Source organism: Pseudorasbora parva, chromosome 1 (assembly GCF_024679245.1).
Source record: "Pseudorasbora parva isolate DD20220531a chromosome 1, ASM2467924v1, whole genome shotgun sequence".
Classification (NCBI taxonomy): Eukaryota; Metazoa; Chordata; class Actinopteri; order Cypriniformes; family Gobionidae; genus Pseudorasbora; species Pseudorasbora parva.
Window position 1 is genome coordinate 44,121,554 of NC_090172.1, and position 20,327 is coordinate 44,141,880.

General features: G+C 37.9%; 2 protein-coding genes across 7 annotated transcripts in view; both read right to left on the reverse strand.

Annotated features, from left to right (window-relative positions):
• On the reverse strand, nt 1-7,205 carry tpma (alpha-tropomyosin). 4 transcript variants are annotated; one of them, XM_067442197.1, is made up of 10 exons: nt 6,965-7,202; nt 6,564-6,689; nt 3,979-4,112; nt 3,305-3,422; nt 3,101-3,171; nt 2,919-2,994; nt 2,704-2,766; nt 2,444-2,513; nt 1,663-1,741; nt 1,015-1,331 (listed from the first exon to the last, which is right to left on the reverse strand). In XM_067442197.1, exons 1-10 carry the CDS (start codon nt 7,076-7,078, stop codon nt 1,328-1,330), a joined length of 855 nt encoding a protein of 284 aa, XP_067298298.1. In that variant the 5' UTR covers nt 7,079-7,202; the 3' UTR covers nt 1,015-1,327. The 4 variants fall into 4 exon arrangements, with proteins under 4 accessions (XP_067298316.1, XP_067298325.1, XP_067298298.1 ...); XM_067442215.1 differs by lacking the exons at nt 1,015-1,331; nt 1,663-1,741 and adding an exon at nt 1-672 and having other exon boundaries at nt 6,965-7,205; XM_067442206.1 differs by lacking the exons at nt 6,564-6,689; nt 6,965-7,202 and adding an exon at nt 4,554-4,723.
• Nucleotides 7,206-12,831: 5,626 nt separating this feature from the next.
• tln2a (talin 2a) overlaps nt 12,832-20,327 on the reverse strand; it is a 66,630-nt gene continuing 59,134 nt past the window's right edge. For all 3 annotated transcript variants that reach the window (XM_067441889.1, XM_067441870.1, XM_067441881.1), the window contains 7 exons: nt 19,604-19,709; nt 19,072-19,196; nt 16,663-16,788; nt 16,271-16,333; nt 16,001-16,183; nt 15,720-15,845; nt 12,832-14,872 (listed from right to left, as the gene is read on the reverse strand). In XM_067441889.1, the coding sequence (XP_067297990.1) occupies nt 14,744-14,872; nt 15,720-15,845; nt 16,001-16,183; nt 16,271-16,333; nt 16,663-16,788; nt 19,072-19,196; nt 19,604-19,709 (858 nt within the window). In that variant the 3' untranslated portion in view covers nt 12,832-14,743. The remainder of the gene's footprint in view (nt 14,873-15,719; nt 15,846-16,000; nt 16,184-16,270; nt 16,334-16,662; nt 16,789-19,071; nt 19,197-19,603; nt 19,710-20,327) is intronic.

Here is a 20,327-nt window from a genome sequence, read left to right on the forward strand (position 1 = left end):
TTTTGAGATTCAATTATTTGTATTTTATTCAGGTATATTGATCATTTCGGCAGTTGCAAAAAAAATGTAAACATTTCTATTTTTGTACCTGAGGGTTGTGCATTTCAATTATCCATGTTACATGTGATAACCATGGATTGATAGTTTTAAGTGTCTTATTTACTTACTTGCTCTAGTCATATTTTCTGATTTTAGAAGTACTTCTGACATAAAGCCTATAAACAATCGTACAACACCACACACCTTTGGTAATGATCCAAAGTGAGTTATATAATGCAGAAGGCACTTACACCTTTCTATGTAAACTTTTCCCTCAACATAAAATACATTGAAAGGTCAGGTCTGTTAATCATATAATTGAAACAGGTTGCCATGTTTTTTAAGCTTTAGTTTTTGTGGATGCAACCCATACACAGTAAATTTATGCATTTGAAATATTTTTAGCCCTGACATAAAAAGATCAAGATCTCCAGTATCAACAATAACAGAATAACGAATTATGGATTATCTGTCATCACAGATAATTGGTTACTCTGTGTGCACCACAAACAATAGACAGAATGTAATATTTAGGTGTTGTTTTTTTCTTATAGTCAGGTTAGAATTCATTAAGTGCTAAACTGAGCTCATGTGAAAGGACCCGGTTTTTCTGGAGCTGTTGATATAGGGGGTCTGGTGAGAAGAGAAGAGAAGAGAAGAGAAGAGAAGAGAAGAGAAGAGAAGAGAAGAGAAGAGAAGAGAAGAGAAGAGAAGAGAAGAGAAGAGAAGAGAAGAGAAGAGAAGAGAAGAGAAGAGAAGAGAAGAGAAGAGAAGAGAAGAGAAGAGAAGAGAAGAGAAGAGTGAAAATTAAAGGAGAGGTGTTAGTTCCAAGAGCATTTACCCAAAATGGTTTATTAAAGATTATGCTGAAATCTTTCCTTCAATTCTATATTTACAATGCAATAGAACCTATGGTGAAAAGTCATAATGGTATGAATATGATCATAAGCTGTCGAAGAGAGAAGCAACATGAGGTGATGAGAAGGAGCTTTTTTTGGATTTTATTCAAGCTTCTCGACAATAAATTAAGGACATATGAAATCAAAAGAGTTAAGACATACTAAAGAGAGAAAGGAGTGGGGAGCTTACAGAGATGGGAGGAAGTTTTATTTTACAGAAAGCAAAAAATTTCTGTACAAGTGATGGGACTATAGTGCTGAGTGCTCCATCCCCACTGAGAATAGTGTGATGGAGTAAGCGGCAATAGAGAAAAAGAGAGAAATGTGGAAGAGAATGAAGGAGATGCCGCTCAGATGGTGCCCGGAGCCAGAGATGAGATGTAAAAAATTTAACTGTGTAGGGGGAAGAAAGAAAAAAAGAGTTGGAACAAATGATAGATAGTGATATTGAACAACGAAGGCCATGCAAGTGGTAGAAAAAAAAGAGTCATCATGCATTGCAAATGATATACAGTGTGTGTTTGTTTGTATGTAATCTTAACTTTTCTATATCACTTTATACTGAGTAAACCAATAGAACCACTTTTGTGATGCAGGCTCTAAAATGTATAGTGGATTCAGTCTAAAATCCATCAGAAAACTTCTATTACCAGACAGATAATCTGGAAATGCTATGAAACCAAAAGCATGCTTGCACACTCGAGTAACAGGTGGTGATAGTTACATGGAGGTCATGTCGTTGAGAGCGTGGTCCAGCTCCTCGCTGATGGCTTTGTACTTGAGTTTCTGAGCATACAATTCATCTAAAGTAGCCAATTAAAGGCCAGAACGGTGGCGGGTGTTGAATGGGGAGGAATGGAAAAGAATGGAGAAATAGAAAATAAGGGAGAGGAAGCAGTGCAAAGTCGGAATGAACAGTGACAAGTGGCCACAGAGAGACAAAAAAAAAGAAAGGCTAAGAAAAAAACTAAATTAAACTGAAATGAATTGAAATGAAGTGAAATTACCTTCTTCAATAATGAGACATATGACTTATGATCTTTTAAATACCCAAATATAGTAGTGCCAATAAGTACTCCTGCTAATGTATTTTCCCCTTTGAAATCACTGTAAACATACACTCTTAGAAATAAAGGTTCTAAAAGGGTTTTTTTCCCAGGGATGTCAAAGAATAACCATTTTGAACCTTTCAGTGATCAATTCTTAAAATAACCGTTTTCTTCATGTGAAGAACATTTTAATAATCTAAGAACCTTTTTCCACTATAAGGAACATTTTATGCAAATTTCATTGATTTTAAACGTTCTTTATGGAACCAAAGAAGCCAATTAACAACCATTTTTTTTAAGTGTATGAATGCAAAAAAGACTTGATCCTGTTATTGTAAGGATGTGACCAATGTCTCTATAAAATGAAAAATGTAAGTCTTACATTGATTCAAAATAGCTTGTTTTAACCCGTGTCTAATTGCAGCATGAAAAACAGTGAGGTACAAGCTGACATACCCTCCAGATCATCAATGGTCTTCTCAAGCTTGGCAACTGATCTCTCAGCAAACTCAGCACGAGTCTCAGCCTGGAACACAGAGAGATGTCAGGCCCTCTTATATCAATGCTCTCACACACACACATTATAGTGAGTGAGTGAGTGAGTGAGTGAGTGAGTGAGTGAGTGAGTGAGTGAGTGAGTGAGTGAGTGAGTGAGTGAGTGAGTGAGTGAGTGAGTGAGTGAGTGAGTGAGTGAGTGAGTGAGTGAGTGAACTCACCTCCTTCAGCTTGTCAGTCAAGACCTTGATCTCCTCCTCATATTTGTCTTCCTTAGCGGAGTACTGTAAATGGGAAAGACAGGATTAAAGGGCTGTCTATAAACACTAAAACACAAAACAAATATGCACAGATGTTCATTCATGCATACACATGAATACCTATACATACACACACACACACACACACACACACACACAAACATTTACAAGCTTACCTTCTCAGCCTGGGCCTCCAGAGACTTCATGGTGTTGGTCACAGTTTTCAACTCCTCCTCCAACTCAGAGCACTTGCTGTGTGAGGGAGTGAGAGAAAATATTGTCAGACAAAAATTGTTCCAACAGAGGTTAAGGTAAGCAGGCATGTTTTTTTTTAAGAATTCAATTTGCTTGTTTTTACCCCTCATTGAGCTCAGCACGCTCCTCAGTACGCTCCAGCTCAGCCTCAACAATCACCAGCTTACGGGCCACCTGTGCACCATCACAAAAGAGAAAAGTTGTGAGCGAGTGGAAGACATTATTCATGAAAATGACTTATTCATAATTGGACTTTGTTTATCTATAATGAATTATTAGAGAGAGAGAGAAAAGAGAGAAAACCAACCTCCTCATACTTGCGATCAGCCTCCTCAGCAATGTGCTTGGCCTCTTTCAACTGGATCTCCTGCAGCTCCATCTTCTCCTCATCCTTCAGGGCCCTGTTCTCAATGACCTTCATGCCTCTGAAAGAGAGAGAGAGTTTGGGTGTCAATATTGCTCCCTTAAAAAATGAGACCTATTACATATGTTTGACTATCTAATAACTACCGAGTTCACTGCATCAAAAGTAGCTAGTTTCGAAAAATCAAAAGTCTTTTCTTCTCTTAAAATTGTGAGTTTTGTTCTATCCTATGTCAGAGGTTTGGGCCTTATATCTAAAAATTAAAGTTACACTTTACCACAATTTGACAAAACCTACTGAATTGATATTGAATCCACTGTAATAAAAACTATAATATATAACTAGTTTTAACTAATTTGTTTAATTAACTTTTATTTGACTGATATAATTTTATATCTGTTTAATGTTTATTGCTCAAAATTTGCATATCATGGTTTTAAATTGTGTGCATAGGCTACGTCTCAATTTTTTCTTTATAATACTAATTTAAAAAAAACAGGGAACACATTTAAGGGAAAATTTGTTTGGCCTCCAGTTATTCACTTGCCATTTATTGGCAATACTTAAGAGTCCCAGGCCCTATTTTGTGCCTTGGTGATATGAGTTACCATACACACCTCTCACTCTCATCAGCAGCCTTCTCAGCCTCCTCCAGCTTCTGCAGAGCAGTGGCCAGACGCTCTTGAGCGCGATCCAACTCCTCCTCAACCAGCTGGATACGTCTGTTCAGGGAAGCGACATCGCCCTCAGCCTGCGCACAGACATCTAGCAATGAACTCACGACGCACGAATACGCGTCTGGTCTAAATCATAGAAATGCAATTTCACTTGCAGACAGAGTTCGCTGAATCTAGAACTTAAAAAACTCGCGTTTTTCTCAAACTAATAAACTAATAGGTGATCCGTTGTGTTGACCAATACCGCGCAACATATAACGCTTATCGACTAGTATTTTTGGAGAACATTAGCACTGAAAGACATTATACAGGAGGATGGGAGCTGTCAAAAAGCATCACCGCCCTCCCCCTCTTTTAAGCGCCAGTTGACAATCAATTATCGCGAATTAACTTTCAAAGGACGAAAACACGTTGTTTAAACATCCTTTCAACGACATTATCCTGCCTCTTGACGCGATGCGAGAACGCGCTACAGTTGGCCTGCTAATGCACTTAAATGATTATCGTAAACTCACAGATTTCCTGGCTGTGCGCTCGGACTCGAGCTCCTCCTGTAGTCTCAGTATACTGCTTTCAGCATCGTCTGCTTGTTCTTGCAGTGATCTGATTTTCTTTTTCACAGCCTCGAGATACGCCGTACCAGCCATCACAGATTATACGGGTCGTTTGAATGGTTATCACGGGGACAAATTGCATGCGCTCCGGCGAAGCAAGTCGTTCAACCTGATCCCTAGCCAGAGATTGGTAACGCTTTACCAAAAACCGGAAGTCAATCCATCTACGCTGAATTGTCGTATTTTAAATGACCGCTTTGGCCACAATATCTGTTTATAAATTGCATTAGAAATTTCATTTGTGAAGTGTATTATAAGAAAAATGAATGTTGCCATAAATAGGGGCAATGTTAAAAAATAAATAAAAATTCAGTGTAATGATTTGCAAAACTGCAAATTGCTAAATGTATTTAAAACGCGTTGATCTCTCCGTCTGTTATGTTTTACATTATAGCCTCTGCGGAGTTTGCACTCATTTAACTGTGATTATCTGAGCGCACAGCACCATCTTGTGTTATCTTGCTGTAATACAGATGGAGCACAATTTCTCAAGTAGGGGTCTGGCGTAAAAAATAAAAATAAAAATAAAAAAAATTCTCAGAAAATAAATAAAAAAATAAAAAAATCAACCCTTCTCTTTCTTTTTTAAATTACATTTATGTTTGTATTTTGTTAAATGATGAAATGATTCACGCCGTCCGCTTTATTGTTGCCATAATGTTTGCGTTCATTGGCAGTTAACAGTTAACTTCCGGTGGCCGTTGCCGTTCCATCAGCAGTTTTTGCTTAAAGTCCATATTTAATATAATAAATAGCCTAGATATTCCTATATGTAGGCTATGATATATTATGATGTATGATTGTTTTCGTTCGGTGAAACTAGGCAGCCTATTCTGGGCTTCTTTTCTGATTACATCCCAACGCCTCTTCCCCAGGAACTACAAAGAAATAGGGGGGCCAAAAAGCCAGGGGTAGGCTATATTATTTTAACATACGTTTTTTTAACATAAACATTTAGTTAGTGTACGCTAAATAGATGTTCCTCTCGAACATAAATTGCTTTTGTTTGAAGTGATATCTATAGCAACAGCTGCTCGAACGCAACAAGAGGCCATTATTTATTATAGGCCTATTAGATTAAGACATCACAGATAGCCTATTATACAGTGCGTCCTTAGTGTTTTGTGATCTGGCGTCGCTAGGGGCGCCAAAAGCTGAATGATCCTCCTTTAATTGCGCCCCAAAAAATTAATGACAGAAATCGTTTCAGGAACTGACTTGAGAGCGCGTCCATGTCCATTTTTTTAAACTAGGAAACTAGTAATTTTAAAAGCACGCGAAGACTGCATAAGTCTATGCCTATATTTATTAAAATCAAAATCTACATATTACTAATATATTACTAAATATGCCTACATATTGTATTGTGTTGTATATTGTATGTATAATGGGTTGCTATTAATTTTTAATCCTAGAACTATTATTGATAGCCTATAAATTGTATTATATATGCCTAATATAATTATGTGAATCATGGGTGATCGCTGCTGGTCTTAAGCTATAGTCTATCCAGCGAGAGTGAGGTGAAATTCTACACGGACCCTATTAAGACGCGTGTAGGTGGGCAAGATGAACCCCCAGACGCAATTGCCTTATAAAGCGCACTTCTAAATTTAACCTGCCGTTTGCTTATTACACTTTCCTGCAACTTTATATGACAGGCTGTATTCCCATCCTTGGCTTAGTTTACCAGGTGGTGCAACTACCCTTATGAATGGCCTTGTGTCATTAAAAAAACACTATTTAGTTGTTTCCGATAAAGTTTAGTTGGTAAAACATTGTCAAAGTAGGCCTACTTGATGGTAAATATGAAATCACGTTTAGACTATAGGCCTAAGTTCAAGACTGTCGGGCAGGGGTGGGCACAGGTTGCGCGCGATCAGACGGGACACCCTAAGTGCCCATGCTTACATCGGTAGCTTTCTTCTCAGCCAACTCCAATTTCTCCTGGGCATCCTTAAGAGCCTCGGAGTATTTGTCCAACTCATCCTCAGTTGCCTTCAGCTTCTTTTGCAGGGCGACCAGGTCATCATCAAGCTGCATGAAAAACACGTGTATCAATAGACATGTAGAGGCACAAGAACAACAGCCATTCATCAATTAATCGTGCAGGCCTCTAATAAAACAAGATGCTCTACAGTATTAGTGAGACATCTATCATGAAAAGCTGAAGAAGTTGTTTAAATAGAATACAATATAATATATATAGAAAGGCTGATTAAAAGCTTATTGATGCTAGTGAACATAAAAAGCAGACTTCATTAAGTCATATATAAAGGTGTAAACGAGACACCCAGATGCCCATGTCCAACCTGTTTGCTTCTGTCCTCTGCTCCCTTCTTATCGGCCTCAGCCTGCTCTGCTCTGTCCAAGGCATTCTCCTTGTCGAGCTTGAGCATCTGCATCTTCTTCTTGATGGCATCCATGGCTGTGTTAGTGTATGGGTGGTCGCACTGGACTGAGAGAGGCGAAGAGCGTCTGTGCTGAACCGAAAGCTGAGCTGGAGTGCGAGCTCGTCTCGCTGTAGCCTGTCAAATATGTGCCTTCACAGGAGCCTGAGAAGTTCCGCAAGACACCCAATCCTTTTTTTGGGAAGGGCCCTTGGCGGTTCCTCCTGTCTCGTCTTTTTTTAAGGATCTGGACGGCGATTCGCTGCCCTCAGACATTTGACCATTGAAATGCCTATATATGGGATCTGAGGGCCAAGACGTCTTACAAGGGGGCCGTGTTCCTATTTCTAACACCCTGAACCTGTAGTGAAAATGAGGAAAGAGGAGCAAAAGTGTCCGGAAAGCAATTTACTCGCTGTCCAATTCATGCTAAACGCTGCATATGCGAACACCCAAATATAAAATGTATTATTTCCCCTCGTAAACTCTACAAAGAAAAGTAAAAGCCTTTATAAGGAAAAATCGATTGACTTTATACAGCACACGAGGGGCTCATGAAAGTAATTATCTTAAGGAAAGGAGTTAGGCTACTATCTCTGGGTCAGTCTCGTAACACATGGGCATGTCAACGAGTCCCTCAGGCATTGTTCATAATCTGAAGAGCTTTAGATACGGTGGCTGTTGAACAACAATCTCTCAGCACGCTCGCATTCATCGCCAAGCACCGTGCTGACTTTAATCGGTCGTGGTAAAACCCCCCAAATCTCTTGGAATCACAACGACGTGTCGTGTGGCAAAGCTTCAGCTGTCGGCCATGCCGAGAAGATACAAGCCCCATGTAACGCGTCTATTTGGACTTTGCTACACCATTTAATAAATTGTCACTTATGACCGAGGTTACTTGGGTCCAAATATCTTATACTTGCACGTTTGGAGAGAAAATGGGCTGGGTTATATTTGTTCTACAGTTTTTACCTTCTTAATAGTTCTAATCTAAGAAGATCATAAAAGTGTTTCTACAAAGCTGAGGTGTTTGCACTAAACATTTGGCTAATTTCTCACTCTCACATTCCCACTGAACTTTTTCCAGGAGGTTATTTTTACCCTTCCCCTCCTGAAGGAAGCACCTGCCACAGTCTCTTCTTAGCTTTTGTAAGACAAGCTTTGCAACATGCACAACTAATCTTAATCATAGATCACACAACAGTGTTTATATCATTGTGTAGCAAATGTTCTAAACAATACCAATACATTTGTATGTATCTGCTTTTGTGCATGTTTAGTGCTGTTATTAATTAAATATGCATGGAATATATACAACTGACACTTTATTTGCTTTCATGGTCTTACATTGTGTTTAAACAACCTTTTTGTGTGCAGAGAAACTGATGGAAAAACATACACTTATTGCTTCTGTATGAACGAATATGTGTAATACCTTAAAAATGAACTATTGATTAATTATTTTCCTCACAGTTTTTTCTTCCATACAAATCAGACTAACAAATGGTAGCCAGAGACATTCAAGCAGACGTGCAAAGCTTCCTTATGGGGAAAACCTTTCAACGGCACATTTACGCCTGGCGCTCCAACCTGTTAAATGCCTTTGATTCAACTTCAAGATTTTCTGGATGCTGCTTACTTTGATACTATGTTGTGTCATTCGAATGATGTAATTTGCAGTAATACACACTCTTAAAAGGTTCCAAGAGTGAGTCTTCACTGCAATACCATTAAAGTACCATTTGAAACACTGAACATTTCTTAAAGTAGCAATTTTGTAATGTAAATAACATTTGAATAATCTAAAAAACCCTAAAGAAACTTTGTGCAATGGAAAGGTTCCATGGACCCATTGATGCGAATAAATAACCTTTATTTTTAAAAATGTAATCTAAAATTGATTGACAGAAAGCTGCAAAAATAACTGATGATAACCGACACTTTTAATGTTTAGATATGGTTATATTCTGTTTACTGAGATCTAAGATAAAAGTATTGCTGTTATTAAGTAATTGAACTAAATTGCCATAAACTGCATTATGCGGACACAAAACATAACTCTACACATTCTTCTCTTCTCACTATCGCTCCACACTAAAATGATACAGACGGTGTAATGCTTGAAACGTCTGCCTGAAAACATTTACATTTTGAGGAAATTTGTCAGTTCTACTTGCCAATCCAGTTGAAACTCTAATTGTACTAACTGTAAATCTTTAAACATGCATATCTGCTATGATCATCTCCCCTCAGGGGACTAAAATTAGCACCTCTCTGAGTATGTGATCCCACCCAATATAGCCCCATACCCTCATGCTGACTAAGACATACCACCTCAGCCCTACCCAATGCCAAAGACCAATGGCTTAAGGGGCAGCCAGCCTGAACGTAGTGCAGTACAGCCATACAGAGCTAGGACCAGATTACACTATCTTAGTTCACAATCATAAAGAACATACTGTCAGAATAATAGTAGAACCGGTAGAAACAGGACACAGAGCACAAGCTTTAAAATAAGGAGACAGAGTTTGTGCCAGTTGATTTAACAAGTAACTGAGATGCAAAATATAAGTATACTTTGTTTAAAATATATACATCTCACAAAGCATTACTATGGGGAGAAGGGTGAGAAAATTTGCTTCTAGGCATCTTGCAATGATATTTCTCCTTTTTTCAAAGGAAGATTTGTCACACACACACTAATATTAAACTTTGTGATTAACTTTTTGTTTCTAACACACAGTCTCTCAGCTGCCAAATATTTTATATTACTTTTTTACTACAAATGTTTAGTGTTTCCCTTGTTTAACACAGTAAACCCTAACACTCAAAATAATTAATTGGTTTGAGCCAACTCAAATTCATAAATGAGTTCGAACAAACTTTTATGAGTATTTAAAACTTTCTTTTGAGTAATCTGAATTGTTTCGTTGTTTTGATTTAATTTTCCAGCATGCTTTGCCATGATACTCAAAAGTGAGAGTAAATGCTAAAATTAAGTGTTATATAATGTTTTTTGTGTGTGTGTGTGTGTGTGTGCAAAATTAATGTTAATCGAGAAATGAGTGTTTAATGTTTTGCTGTTAGTTTAGAGTTGATGACCATCATGGTGACAAGTGAAGCATGAGCATAGTTTGAGAACAGATATACAGTATGCTAATCCCTAGTTCCATAAAACAGGCTTAAGCTAGTCCAGTGCTGCGTTCCACTACACTATTAGACACGCACTTGCAAACTTCCCTTAACACTTCCCCTCTGGGAAATTCCCGCCGCCGTGAAGTGGACAAGGAAAGTTTAAATGAAAAGACCCTTGCTCCCTCGATTTTGACCGAGGGAGCGAGTCTGCTTTATATGTACACTTCAACACTTCAGGAAGCTTCATATACCACAATGCAACATGATTGTGACATCACCGCATATCGTGTTTAATTTACCACACAAACGACTGATAAAATTATATTTTAAATATTTTTAAAAACATTTAAAACAACCCAAACACACACACACACACACACACACACACACACACACACACACACACACACACACACACACACACACACACACACACACACACACACACACACACACGCACACGCACACGCACACACACACAGCTGCATTAAACAAGTTAAAGGAACACTTAGGGTGTTCCAGTTCAGTCCATTGCAAAGGTTCCACCAAGTGGACACTCATGAGTCATGCAACGTAAGCAATGACACTGAGTGAACGAGATGGAGGGAAGTTATGCGTTCCACTCCACTATTAGACACTCACTTGCTAACTTCCCTAAGCACTTCACCTCGGGGGAATCCCCGCCACCATTTTGAAGTGCGTTCCACTTCATGAAGTGGACAAGGTAAGTTTATATGGACAGACCCTTGCTCCTTCGATTTTGCCCGAGGGAGCGAGTCTACGGCTGCGTACGAAAGTGGCAAAATGCTGCCTTCGGATGACACAATTGAAGGCAGGAAGGCATCGAGGCACGTCCGAATCTAATATTAGCTTCACTTCCTGTCTCCTGAGATCCCTTCATCTTAACGATTTCTGAAGGCAGCATACATGTATCCTTCGCTGCCTTTGATATCCCACAATCCTGTACTTTCCATTCAATGACATGCTGCGGTCCACTCCACTTTAAGACACGCACTTGCAAACTTCCCTAAGCAACGTCCCCTTGGGGGAATCTTGAAGTGATTGACCGCCGCCATTTTGAAGTGCGTTGCACTTCGTGAAGTGGACAGGGGAAGTTTGGCCCTGTCCCAAATGGTACACTTCATGGGCACTTTCAGTCTTGTGGACTTACAATGGGCATTGGGCCAGAGCGTAGGGTGTCCCATTCGTCATTTAAGCTTAAATAAGAGTGCTAGTGAGCGCCCCCTTTGCGGCTGCTATGCGCCCTCGATGCACACTTCAGCTGAGCCCGCAAGTTTGCGAGCTACGCAGAGGACTTCTACCCGGCAGTCAAAGCGGCATTACGTCGGGAAAGTGCGGATTCAGAGGAAGACCGTGAGGGTTTAGGGTGCCATTTGGGATAGGGCCTACATGGACTGACCCTTGCTCCCTCGATTTTGACCGAGTGAGCGAGTCTACTTCACATGTACACTTCAGGCAGCTTTATATACCACAATGCAACGCGATTGTGACGCATGTCGTGTTTAATTTACCTCACCACAAACAACTCTGATATTTTTAAAAACATTTAAAACAACCCAAACACATCCATGTACATATAGAATGCTGCATTAAAACAATTTCGTAAAGGAAAAAAATAAATAATAAATCAACTCCATAGTGGATTCCAAGGGCGTTCCAGTTCAGTCCATTGCAAAGTTTCTGCCAGTAGTGGACTGGACACTTATGCAACGTAAGCAATGACGCACAACCGAGTGAACGAGATGGAGGGACGTTCTCGCGCGAGTGAAGGGCATAATAAAAAACGATCTGGAACGCAGCACAGGACTTCAATGCATGTTTGAGCTTTTTTAATTAAAAGAATCTTGCACTGTGCAGTATGTCAGTGCCATTGTTTTATCTCAACATGCACACACCAGTAATGTTTTTTTCTAAGGCATGATTATAAAAGCTACTTAAACGCCAAAATTGAACTAAGACCTAATCCTGGCTTAGTCCGACTCAAAGCCCTGTCTGTGAAACCAGGAAAAGTTATATATTGCTGTACTCATTTAACAATTGCTATGCTAATGCCATCAAAATATTGTGTTACCAGTTTGTAAGGTAGAAAGTAGCTAGTTAAAGCTAGCCAAGATTAATTTAAATGTGAATAAGCTTGTTATCGAGTTAAGAGCAATTAAGTACAAAATAAAAAATCTACAAAATAAAAATCTGCAATTTCTGCTTACTTAAACTTTGCATTTCTTAACTTAAAAAATTTGATGTAACTGACTGCCAATTTATTCAGGTTTATAGTGCATGTTAAGATGTTTTTAATATGTACAATAACTACTGCTACCAATATTATTATTACTCCTGCTATTATTATTAAAGTATTAATACATTATTATTCTACACATTAAACTAGATAAGGGAAGTGACAGGCAGCGGAGGCCAGTGTAAATCTTTTTGTAACATACCACTTTAATAAATAAAATAATAAAATAAAAGGTTTGTGAGAGTTCATTCTTATATCATAAAATATAAGAAACCTTTTTAAAATAAGAACTGTGAGAGTTAACTCTCTAACAGTGTTCAGTGCACAACCAGCAACTACTGTAGTTTTGCAGGCAAGATACATAAAAACATTCCATATGGAGATGGACATCATATGAAGAGAACTATACTTCGAAACCCTTTATTTTAAGTTAAAATGTTCTTCATTATAGACAGATGCTTTACATGTACAACTTCAGGTCTATGCGTTTATTGCAATGTAATTTGTAAACTTACAAGTAATTATTCAAAGACACACAAAAATAAACAAGCCCATTTCCTCAAAGTCTGAAGTCACATTCAGGACTTTCTTAACATTTTATACACTTCTAGTTATCACAATGCATGAGATGGCAACACTGATCCTTCTGCAGCTCTTCCCATTAGAAGTCATGGAGCATGCACAAGAAACGCAGGGCAAACATGTGCTGTATTAACATAGTCACATATTTGTATATAAGCCATATACATTTACAGCAACATGGAGACAGACACTTTCCAGAACTAGCTAAAGGGGAAGCTGCTTAAAGTGATTGCACAGGACACTTTATGACATACAATGACTTGTTGCAGCAATTACCAAACTCCAACTTGTACTCTTCCAGCTCCGAGCATCATAGAGAACAAACGTAGTTACAGATTAGCAGCAACTCAGCTTTGACAGACACACTATGGTGAATGCAAGCCAAAATATTAACACCTGATCTTGTCTCCTAGTCAGAGAACTGATACGTTCATTTGATTGATAAACTAAGGCACTGAAACTAAATAAAGCCAGACATAGGAGGGCTGTCGTAGCAAAGCAATGAAGCACCGAGAACTGAACGGGATTTCCAGGATTGCATATAACCAACATACAAGCATAAAAGTGACATGCTAGAAGATAAGGTTAAAAATCCAAAAATCATACCAGCATCAAATGATTTAGATAATATGTAATTAAAAGAAAAAGAGAATCACTCAAACTTGTTACAAACAGCACTAGAAAATACTTCAGTGGCCAATCATTTCAGGATGAGAAGAAAAAACAGAAATTGAAAAATTAGTATAAATGTCAGTTACAGTATGTCTGGCTCTACATAAAGTGAAATGCAACATTCAGTCAGCCTTTAAAGCATACATCCTCACGCCTGCAAACAACAAATATGAGAAATTCTATTACATTTTAACACATACATTCAACATTTAGGGTTCTTTCATGTAAAAAAAAACTGCTGTGGTATTGTCCTTTTCTTACTTATGGTTTTAAGGGGTTAGAAGGGGTGAATTCCACAGTACTTTTGAGGTTAATATGGTTTTTTGATTCTCCATTTATAATCCACGAATCACTACATCCAGCCATTGCATTCTCAAAAAGTGTATGGTCAGAGAGAAATAAATCATTTGAGGATCTGCATTTTAGAGTGATTTTGTTTTACACTGCACATTGACGCATATTTCGCTACATAAATATCTTTTATTTGTTACTTTGTGAACTTCGAAGCAATGAAAGTAAAACATAAAAAAATGTATCTCACCATTACAAATGTACAAATGTTAAACATTCACTGGAGTTTAAAAGGCTGTTCTCAAACAATCTGCTTGACTTTGAACTTGATGTAAATAGCAAAGTCTGCACCTTGTTCGAAACCCTAAAATGCTTTATTTTAATGACAGCTCAAACAGAGGGCCCATCTTATTAGGTCATCCTCAACACTCCAATCCCAAGTGGAATCCCACTGTTCGGCACGCACATGAAAACCTTCATGCATACATTGACAAGTTCAGAATCATGCCATAAATCCAAAGCTTCTTCATGAGGGTGTGGTGGAGGCATGAACACATTCACGGTAAAGGAGACGAGATGGTTGTTGTTTGAATAGTTCTTTAAGAGTTTAAATATTTAAAAACTCACAATCCAGTCAACCAATTCAATGATCCATCATCGGTTTAGCAGGTATAATATGGACTGGACTAATCCATCTGCATTCTAAAAGACAAAAATCAAATGGTGGACAACTTGATCACGAGGAAGCCAACATATAATGCTTAGTCCTCATCTTCTCGGAGTTCACTTGGCAGGAACTTGTACTGCTGTTGTCTGATCTGTGCCAGCTTCTTACGGGCCTCTTCCAGCTCCCTCTCCTTCCTCAACATCTCCTCCTGAGCAGCAATAATCTGGACCAAACAGACAAAGGAAATCAACACAGCTGAAACATTAACTGAACAAAGGCAATATAGGACAGCATAATCTTAAAATGCAAAAAATAAAATAATAATAAAATAAATATTACCAATAAAACATTTATTTTTTAGTTATTATTATTATTATTTATAGTTAGCTAGCATATTGTACAACACAAGATGTATTCAGTGATTTTGTATTACATTTCTTATTAAATTCACACATCACTGGCTAGATGATTGTATTCATTTACTTAACCTTTATCTATTTAACTTAAGAAATCTATTTAACTTTACGAAAAAAGTTTTTTTTAATTAAATTGCACATTTACATAGATTTCATTTTCTACATAAATATTATTTTATACATATCATTTTTTGTTTATATTTAAATTTGGCTATTTATTTTATTTAGTGCTGGGGGAAAAAATATTACGATTATTCACAACCAAAATAAAAGTTTGTTTTTATATGATACGTGTGTGTGTACTGTGTATAATTATTATGTACTATATATAAATACACATATATTTTTATTACATACATACACACACACACGTATATATATATATATATATATATATATATATATATATATACACACACACACACACACACACACATATATACACACACACACACACACACACACACATATATATATATATACATAAAATCACAATTCATTTTTCCCCAGCACTAATTTTTATTATTAACAACAACAATCATAAATTAATAATTAAATTATAAATTAGTATTAAATTGTTTATCATACAAATTATAAAAATAGTACATTAATAACAAATATTTTTTTATTTTCAATTCAGCCAGGAAATATTACCTGAGCAATTCCTCCGACAAACCTGGTCTTGACCACGACATTGTCATCATCGTTCTTGTTGAAGGCAGCTTTCTGGGCAGCTCGAACCAGACTGTCAGAGGCACGTTTCACAGCATTGCCCGCAGCCTGCAGATACACACAAGAAGTTTAAGAAATATTTCTATGAAATACATGTTTAATGAGGATAGTACACCAAGGCTTCCATGTGAACATTTACAGTGGAGTTACTATTTAAATATCAGAATTAATTTATTCTCTTTTCTTTATGTAAACGTATATACCTGTAGCCTCCTCATAGCCTCTGAATCCTGGTCAGCTTTAACCTTGCACGCCACCAACAGCTGTGCAGTGGAAGCAGCCACTTGTTTGGCAGAAGAGATGAGCTTTTCTTCACTGGCATGGCCTTGGACTGACGCGTTCGCTGCCTCACAGAGGTTACTGGTGGCTGCGGCAACCATGCGTGCCTGTAACAGAGGATACAAAGCAGTCATACAGAGGTACAACATGTACACTTTACACAACAAGACACTGTTAAATGCTTAAGGACTTACAGCAGATATCAGCCCTTGGGACCACTGTCCATCATCCACAGCATTGGCAGGGATGGCTCCCACCTTCACAATGGAAAATAGATGGCTATTGTGACTCTATGAATACTATTATGAGTCAATGGAAAATTCAAGAAACAGCTGCTTTTAAAGTCACGCTATGAAATCAAAACTGACAACTCTTTTTTTGCAGTGCTTATTAAAATTATTTACCCAGTCAACCCAATCAATTCCTGATGGACAAAAATCAAGCCATGCCCTACATTTTTTTCCTCATTCAAGTAGGATATACGCCACTATATGGAAGAAAATACTATCACAACTTCTGTTTCATGATGACATTATACTGACTAATCAGATTAAAGCTTTTTTCGGTTCATGCTATGTTTTCTTACCTTGCCTTGGGCTACGAGTTCTCTCTGAGCTGCTGAAGCTGATTTTACAAGGGCACTGGTGGCTGCAGCGATAGATTTGGCTGCCTCAAGTATCTGCTCTTCAAAATTTAAACTCTCATCAGCTTGCTGCAAAGAAAAAATATCAACAGTTCAGTTATTTCATTTAATGGGTGGAACAACAACGATAGCAAAAGGTGTTTACTGAACAGGAATAGAAAATGTTAGCAATGTAGTTCCTTTAAGAGTTGATTAAAGGGGGGGTGAAACACTCAGTTTCAGTCAATCTCATGTCAATCTTGGGTACCTATAGAGTAGTATTGCATCCTTCATATCTCCGAAAAGTCTTTAGTTTTATCATATTTATAAAAGAAATATAGGCTGTACCGAGTCTTTCCGGAAAAAAACGAGCGCCTGGAGGCGTATCGTGTAAGCGGAGCTAAAGAATGACAAGCGCGCAAAGCGGTGACGTCCTCAAGCGTGGAGAAACCCATCGCTATCTCAGCTAATACAGATAATGATCCAGAATCAAATCTGAGGGAGAAATAAATTGAACAGGAGAAACGGCAACATCAGGACGTCCGTCTCTGTGGTATGTAAGTTACTGTATTTAGTGGCCTCTCCACATTTCTGTGTCTTTACTCGCAGTGTATGAGGACATGATTCGGTTTATGGACTATTGCATGCGACTAGACCTTAGAAGTAGCAAGCAAAACGGTTTTGCACGTCAGAATACTGTAACGTTATACAGAACAACAATGGAGTAACCGTTAGCGCATTTGAATGACGAAGCACGCGATCGTGTCGTTTACTGATGTTTACTCATGCGTCCGTAGCCAAAAGCAGAGACATTTGAAGCAGATTTACTCACCGGCTGCTTCCAAAGCAGGACCAAACCTTTATCGCTGGGACTGCTCCGTCAAAAACACACTTCTTTGGTATGATTTGGTAAAGTCATGACAGCAGTGGCGTGTAAATCCATTTTGAGACGCAACTGAAACGATGTTGTGAAGCTTCCCATCATTTCTGCGTTCAAATCGGTTCAAATGCAGCGCTGCCTTCCCGGAATGCTGTGCTGAAGCGTTGAAGTCGCTCGACGTCACCCATAGGAATAAAGAGAAGCGCGGCGCCACATAAGTGTTCACGGACGACTGGATCTGCATCTGAGAGACTGTTTACGGCGTGCTCTAGTCACGCGCGCGCGCACCCTACCGGGAGAAGAGCCCGTACGACCCACACAAGGACCTTCCGCTCTTATTAACGTCAAGTAGACCCATACTCGAAAAAAACTCGCCGAAACTTGTGAGAAACCGGAAGGAGTATTTTTGACACAGAAATACTCCATCAAACGTCCAACATTAGTTTTTGAAACTTTGTCTATGTTTAGGATGGGAATCCAAGTCTTTAACAGTGTAAAAAGCTCAGTATGCATGAAACAGCATTTCACCCCCCCTTTAAGAATTAGCTCCTGTAAGAAATGATAATCTGGGTTGAGGCAGACTCATGCTCATTCCCCAAAATGGCTTAATTATCATTGAGAAGAACAAAGTCATTTGTTTTATTGCTTCTGCATCACATCTTAAGCAAATGGTCATCAATTGTAGAGTGGGAACATGTGTGAGAAACTGAAAGCTATCTCAGACAATGGGGTGTCTGAACTTCATTAACACAGACCACAGCTGTTAAAACAGTAACAACTTCATTTATATGAGCAGTAGTAAATTGTAACTCTATAAAAAGGTTTGAGTTCAGGATGTTCAGGGTACATTCAGACTCAGTTAAAACCAAGCTTCTGTGTACTTTCTTACTGCTACGCTGCAATTAACTTTTTCATCGAGATATTCAACATCCTCATTTATTACACTAGCTTTATAATGTTGTATTATTTATATTTGCAGTTAAGGGGACACATAACATTCGGAAAAAATGTATATTTACATTTTTAATGTTATTATTGTGGTTATTAAAGTTATTATTGTGGTAATAACTTTTTCTTGTACAATAAAACTATTTATTTGTAAAAAATAAAAGTTTAAAAAAAGTTTTAAAAAAGCTCAAGTTTTTACTGGGCAAGTTTGCAGTTGGAATTCCAGTACACTACAAATACATGCAAACATATACAATTTTTATATGTATTATAGAATACAAAAATACATTATACATTTTTAATATACATATATTAATATTCTACCCGTCAAAACATTGGAATAATTAAGATTTTGATTAAGAACATATAATCCAATAATCGTTTTATATCAATTAAAATTGTTTTATATTTTATTATATTCTTCTATTACAATTTATTCCTGTTAAAACTGATTTTTTAGCATCATTGCTCTAGTCTTCAGTGTCACGTGAGCCTTCAGAAATAATTCCAGATATCATAAATAGTGCATTAAGCATGTGCATTACCCTGGGTTTGGCTCTTGGTTTGAGCTGCTCAAGTTTCTTGGCCGCTGCTTCAATTGAGGCAGCAGCTCCCAATAACTCAGTTTCAGCGATCACAGTAGGATCCTCAGGGTCGACCCACTCAGTGCCTAAACACACAACACACACACACTGATCACAACTGTTTGCCAGGCCTAGATTAAACATGTAGGTGGCATGCTGCTTTAACTGAATGTGTGTGTCAGTTGCATGGGCAATGGATGCTGTCTTTTAAAACAAAATAATCCTGAGTGTAATTCGTTTTGCCACAGTGATGCACACAAATTAAATGAATCAAAACAACTGAACAAGACACAAATGTGGATAAATAATTAAATGTTCTAAATGGAGTTTGGAAAGATGGATTAACATTTGTACTGGCACCGTATGGTACTTACCCTCATCTTGAGCGAGACAGGAAAGACAGGAAACTTTACTCAGCACAACAAATCCACAGATTACACTGAGAAAGTGTGTATGTGTCTTCATGTAGGTGTGTGTCTGTGAGCGAGGTTACCTTTCATGGCCTCAGCTGTTTGAATCAGTTCAGTAACAGCTGCAGCAACCTTCTTAGAGAACATCGCCAACTTTTGTTTCTGGTCCCCTGTTGGCTTTTGTAAGACCTGAAACAAATACATGCACATAAACTGTTCTGGTTAAACTGCCCCATTATGTTTTTTTCCCTCAGATATTACCGTTGATGTAGTGTGTTTTATATCTGTGAATGTAAAAGGGCTGGCAAAGTTTCAAATATCAAAGTGCATGTTAAATGGAATTGTCCTCCAAAAGAACAGATCGATTTTGAACTGCTTGAAAGAAGTTGTCAGTAATTCCAGTCTTACTTCTTGCATGAACCTATGTAGGTATGAAACAATTTTTCCTAATGCCAGCCTATAGTCTTCATTGGCTTCCTGCAAACAACGTCTGCTTTGACTGGACCAAAAACACTGTAGTGCCTAAAAAACGCTTTGTTTATGCTCTGCAAAAGCAAATCCAATTGGCATACAGTAAAACCAAAGCCATGGTTACTTCCTTTATATGAAGAACAGATCAAATTTAAGCTTTGAACATTTAAACAATGATCAATGAACATAAACAGAAGCTTAACCAAACTGCTTGTCAAGCGCGAACAAACCTCTTGTGGAAGTTCAAACGTGCTGCATGGATGTGTGTGTTGATGAATGTTTAAAATATTAATAAAAGCCTAAATTAAATCTGTTCATCATATAAAGCTATTGTGT

Coding starts and splice junctions, on each gene's coding strand:
- tpma (XM_067442197.1), bottom strand. CDS start 7,078: ATGGATGCCATCAAGAAGAAGATGCAGATGCTCAAGCTCGACAAGGAG. Junction 3,423..3,978: donor GCTGCTGATGAGAGTGAGAG/GTGTGTATGGTA, acceptor TCTCTCTTTCAG/AGGCATGAAGGTCATTGAGA. Junction 3,172..3,304: donor CTGATCGCAAGTATGAGGAG/GTTGGTTTTCTC, acceptor GATGGTGCACAG/GTGGCCCGTAAGCTGGTGAT.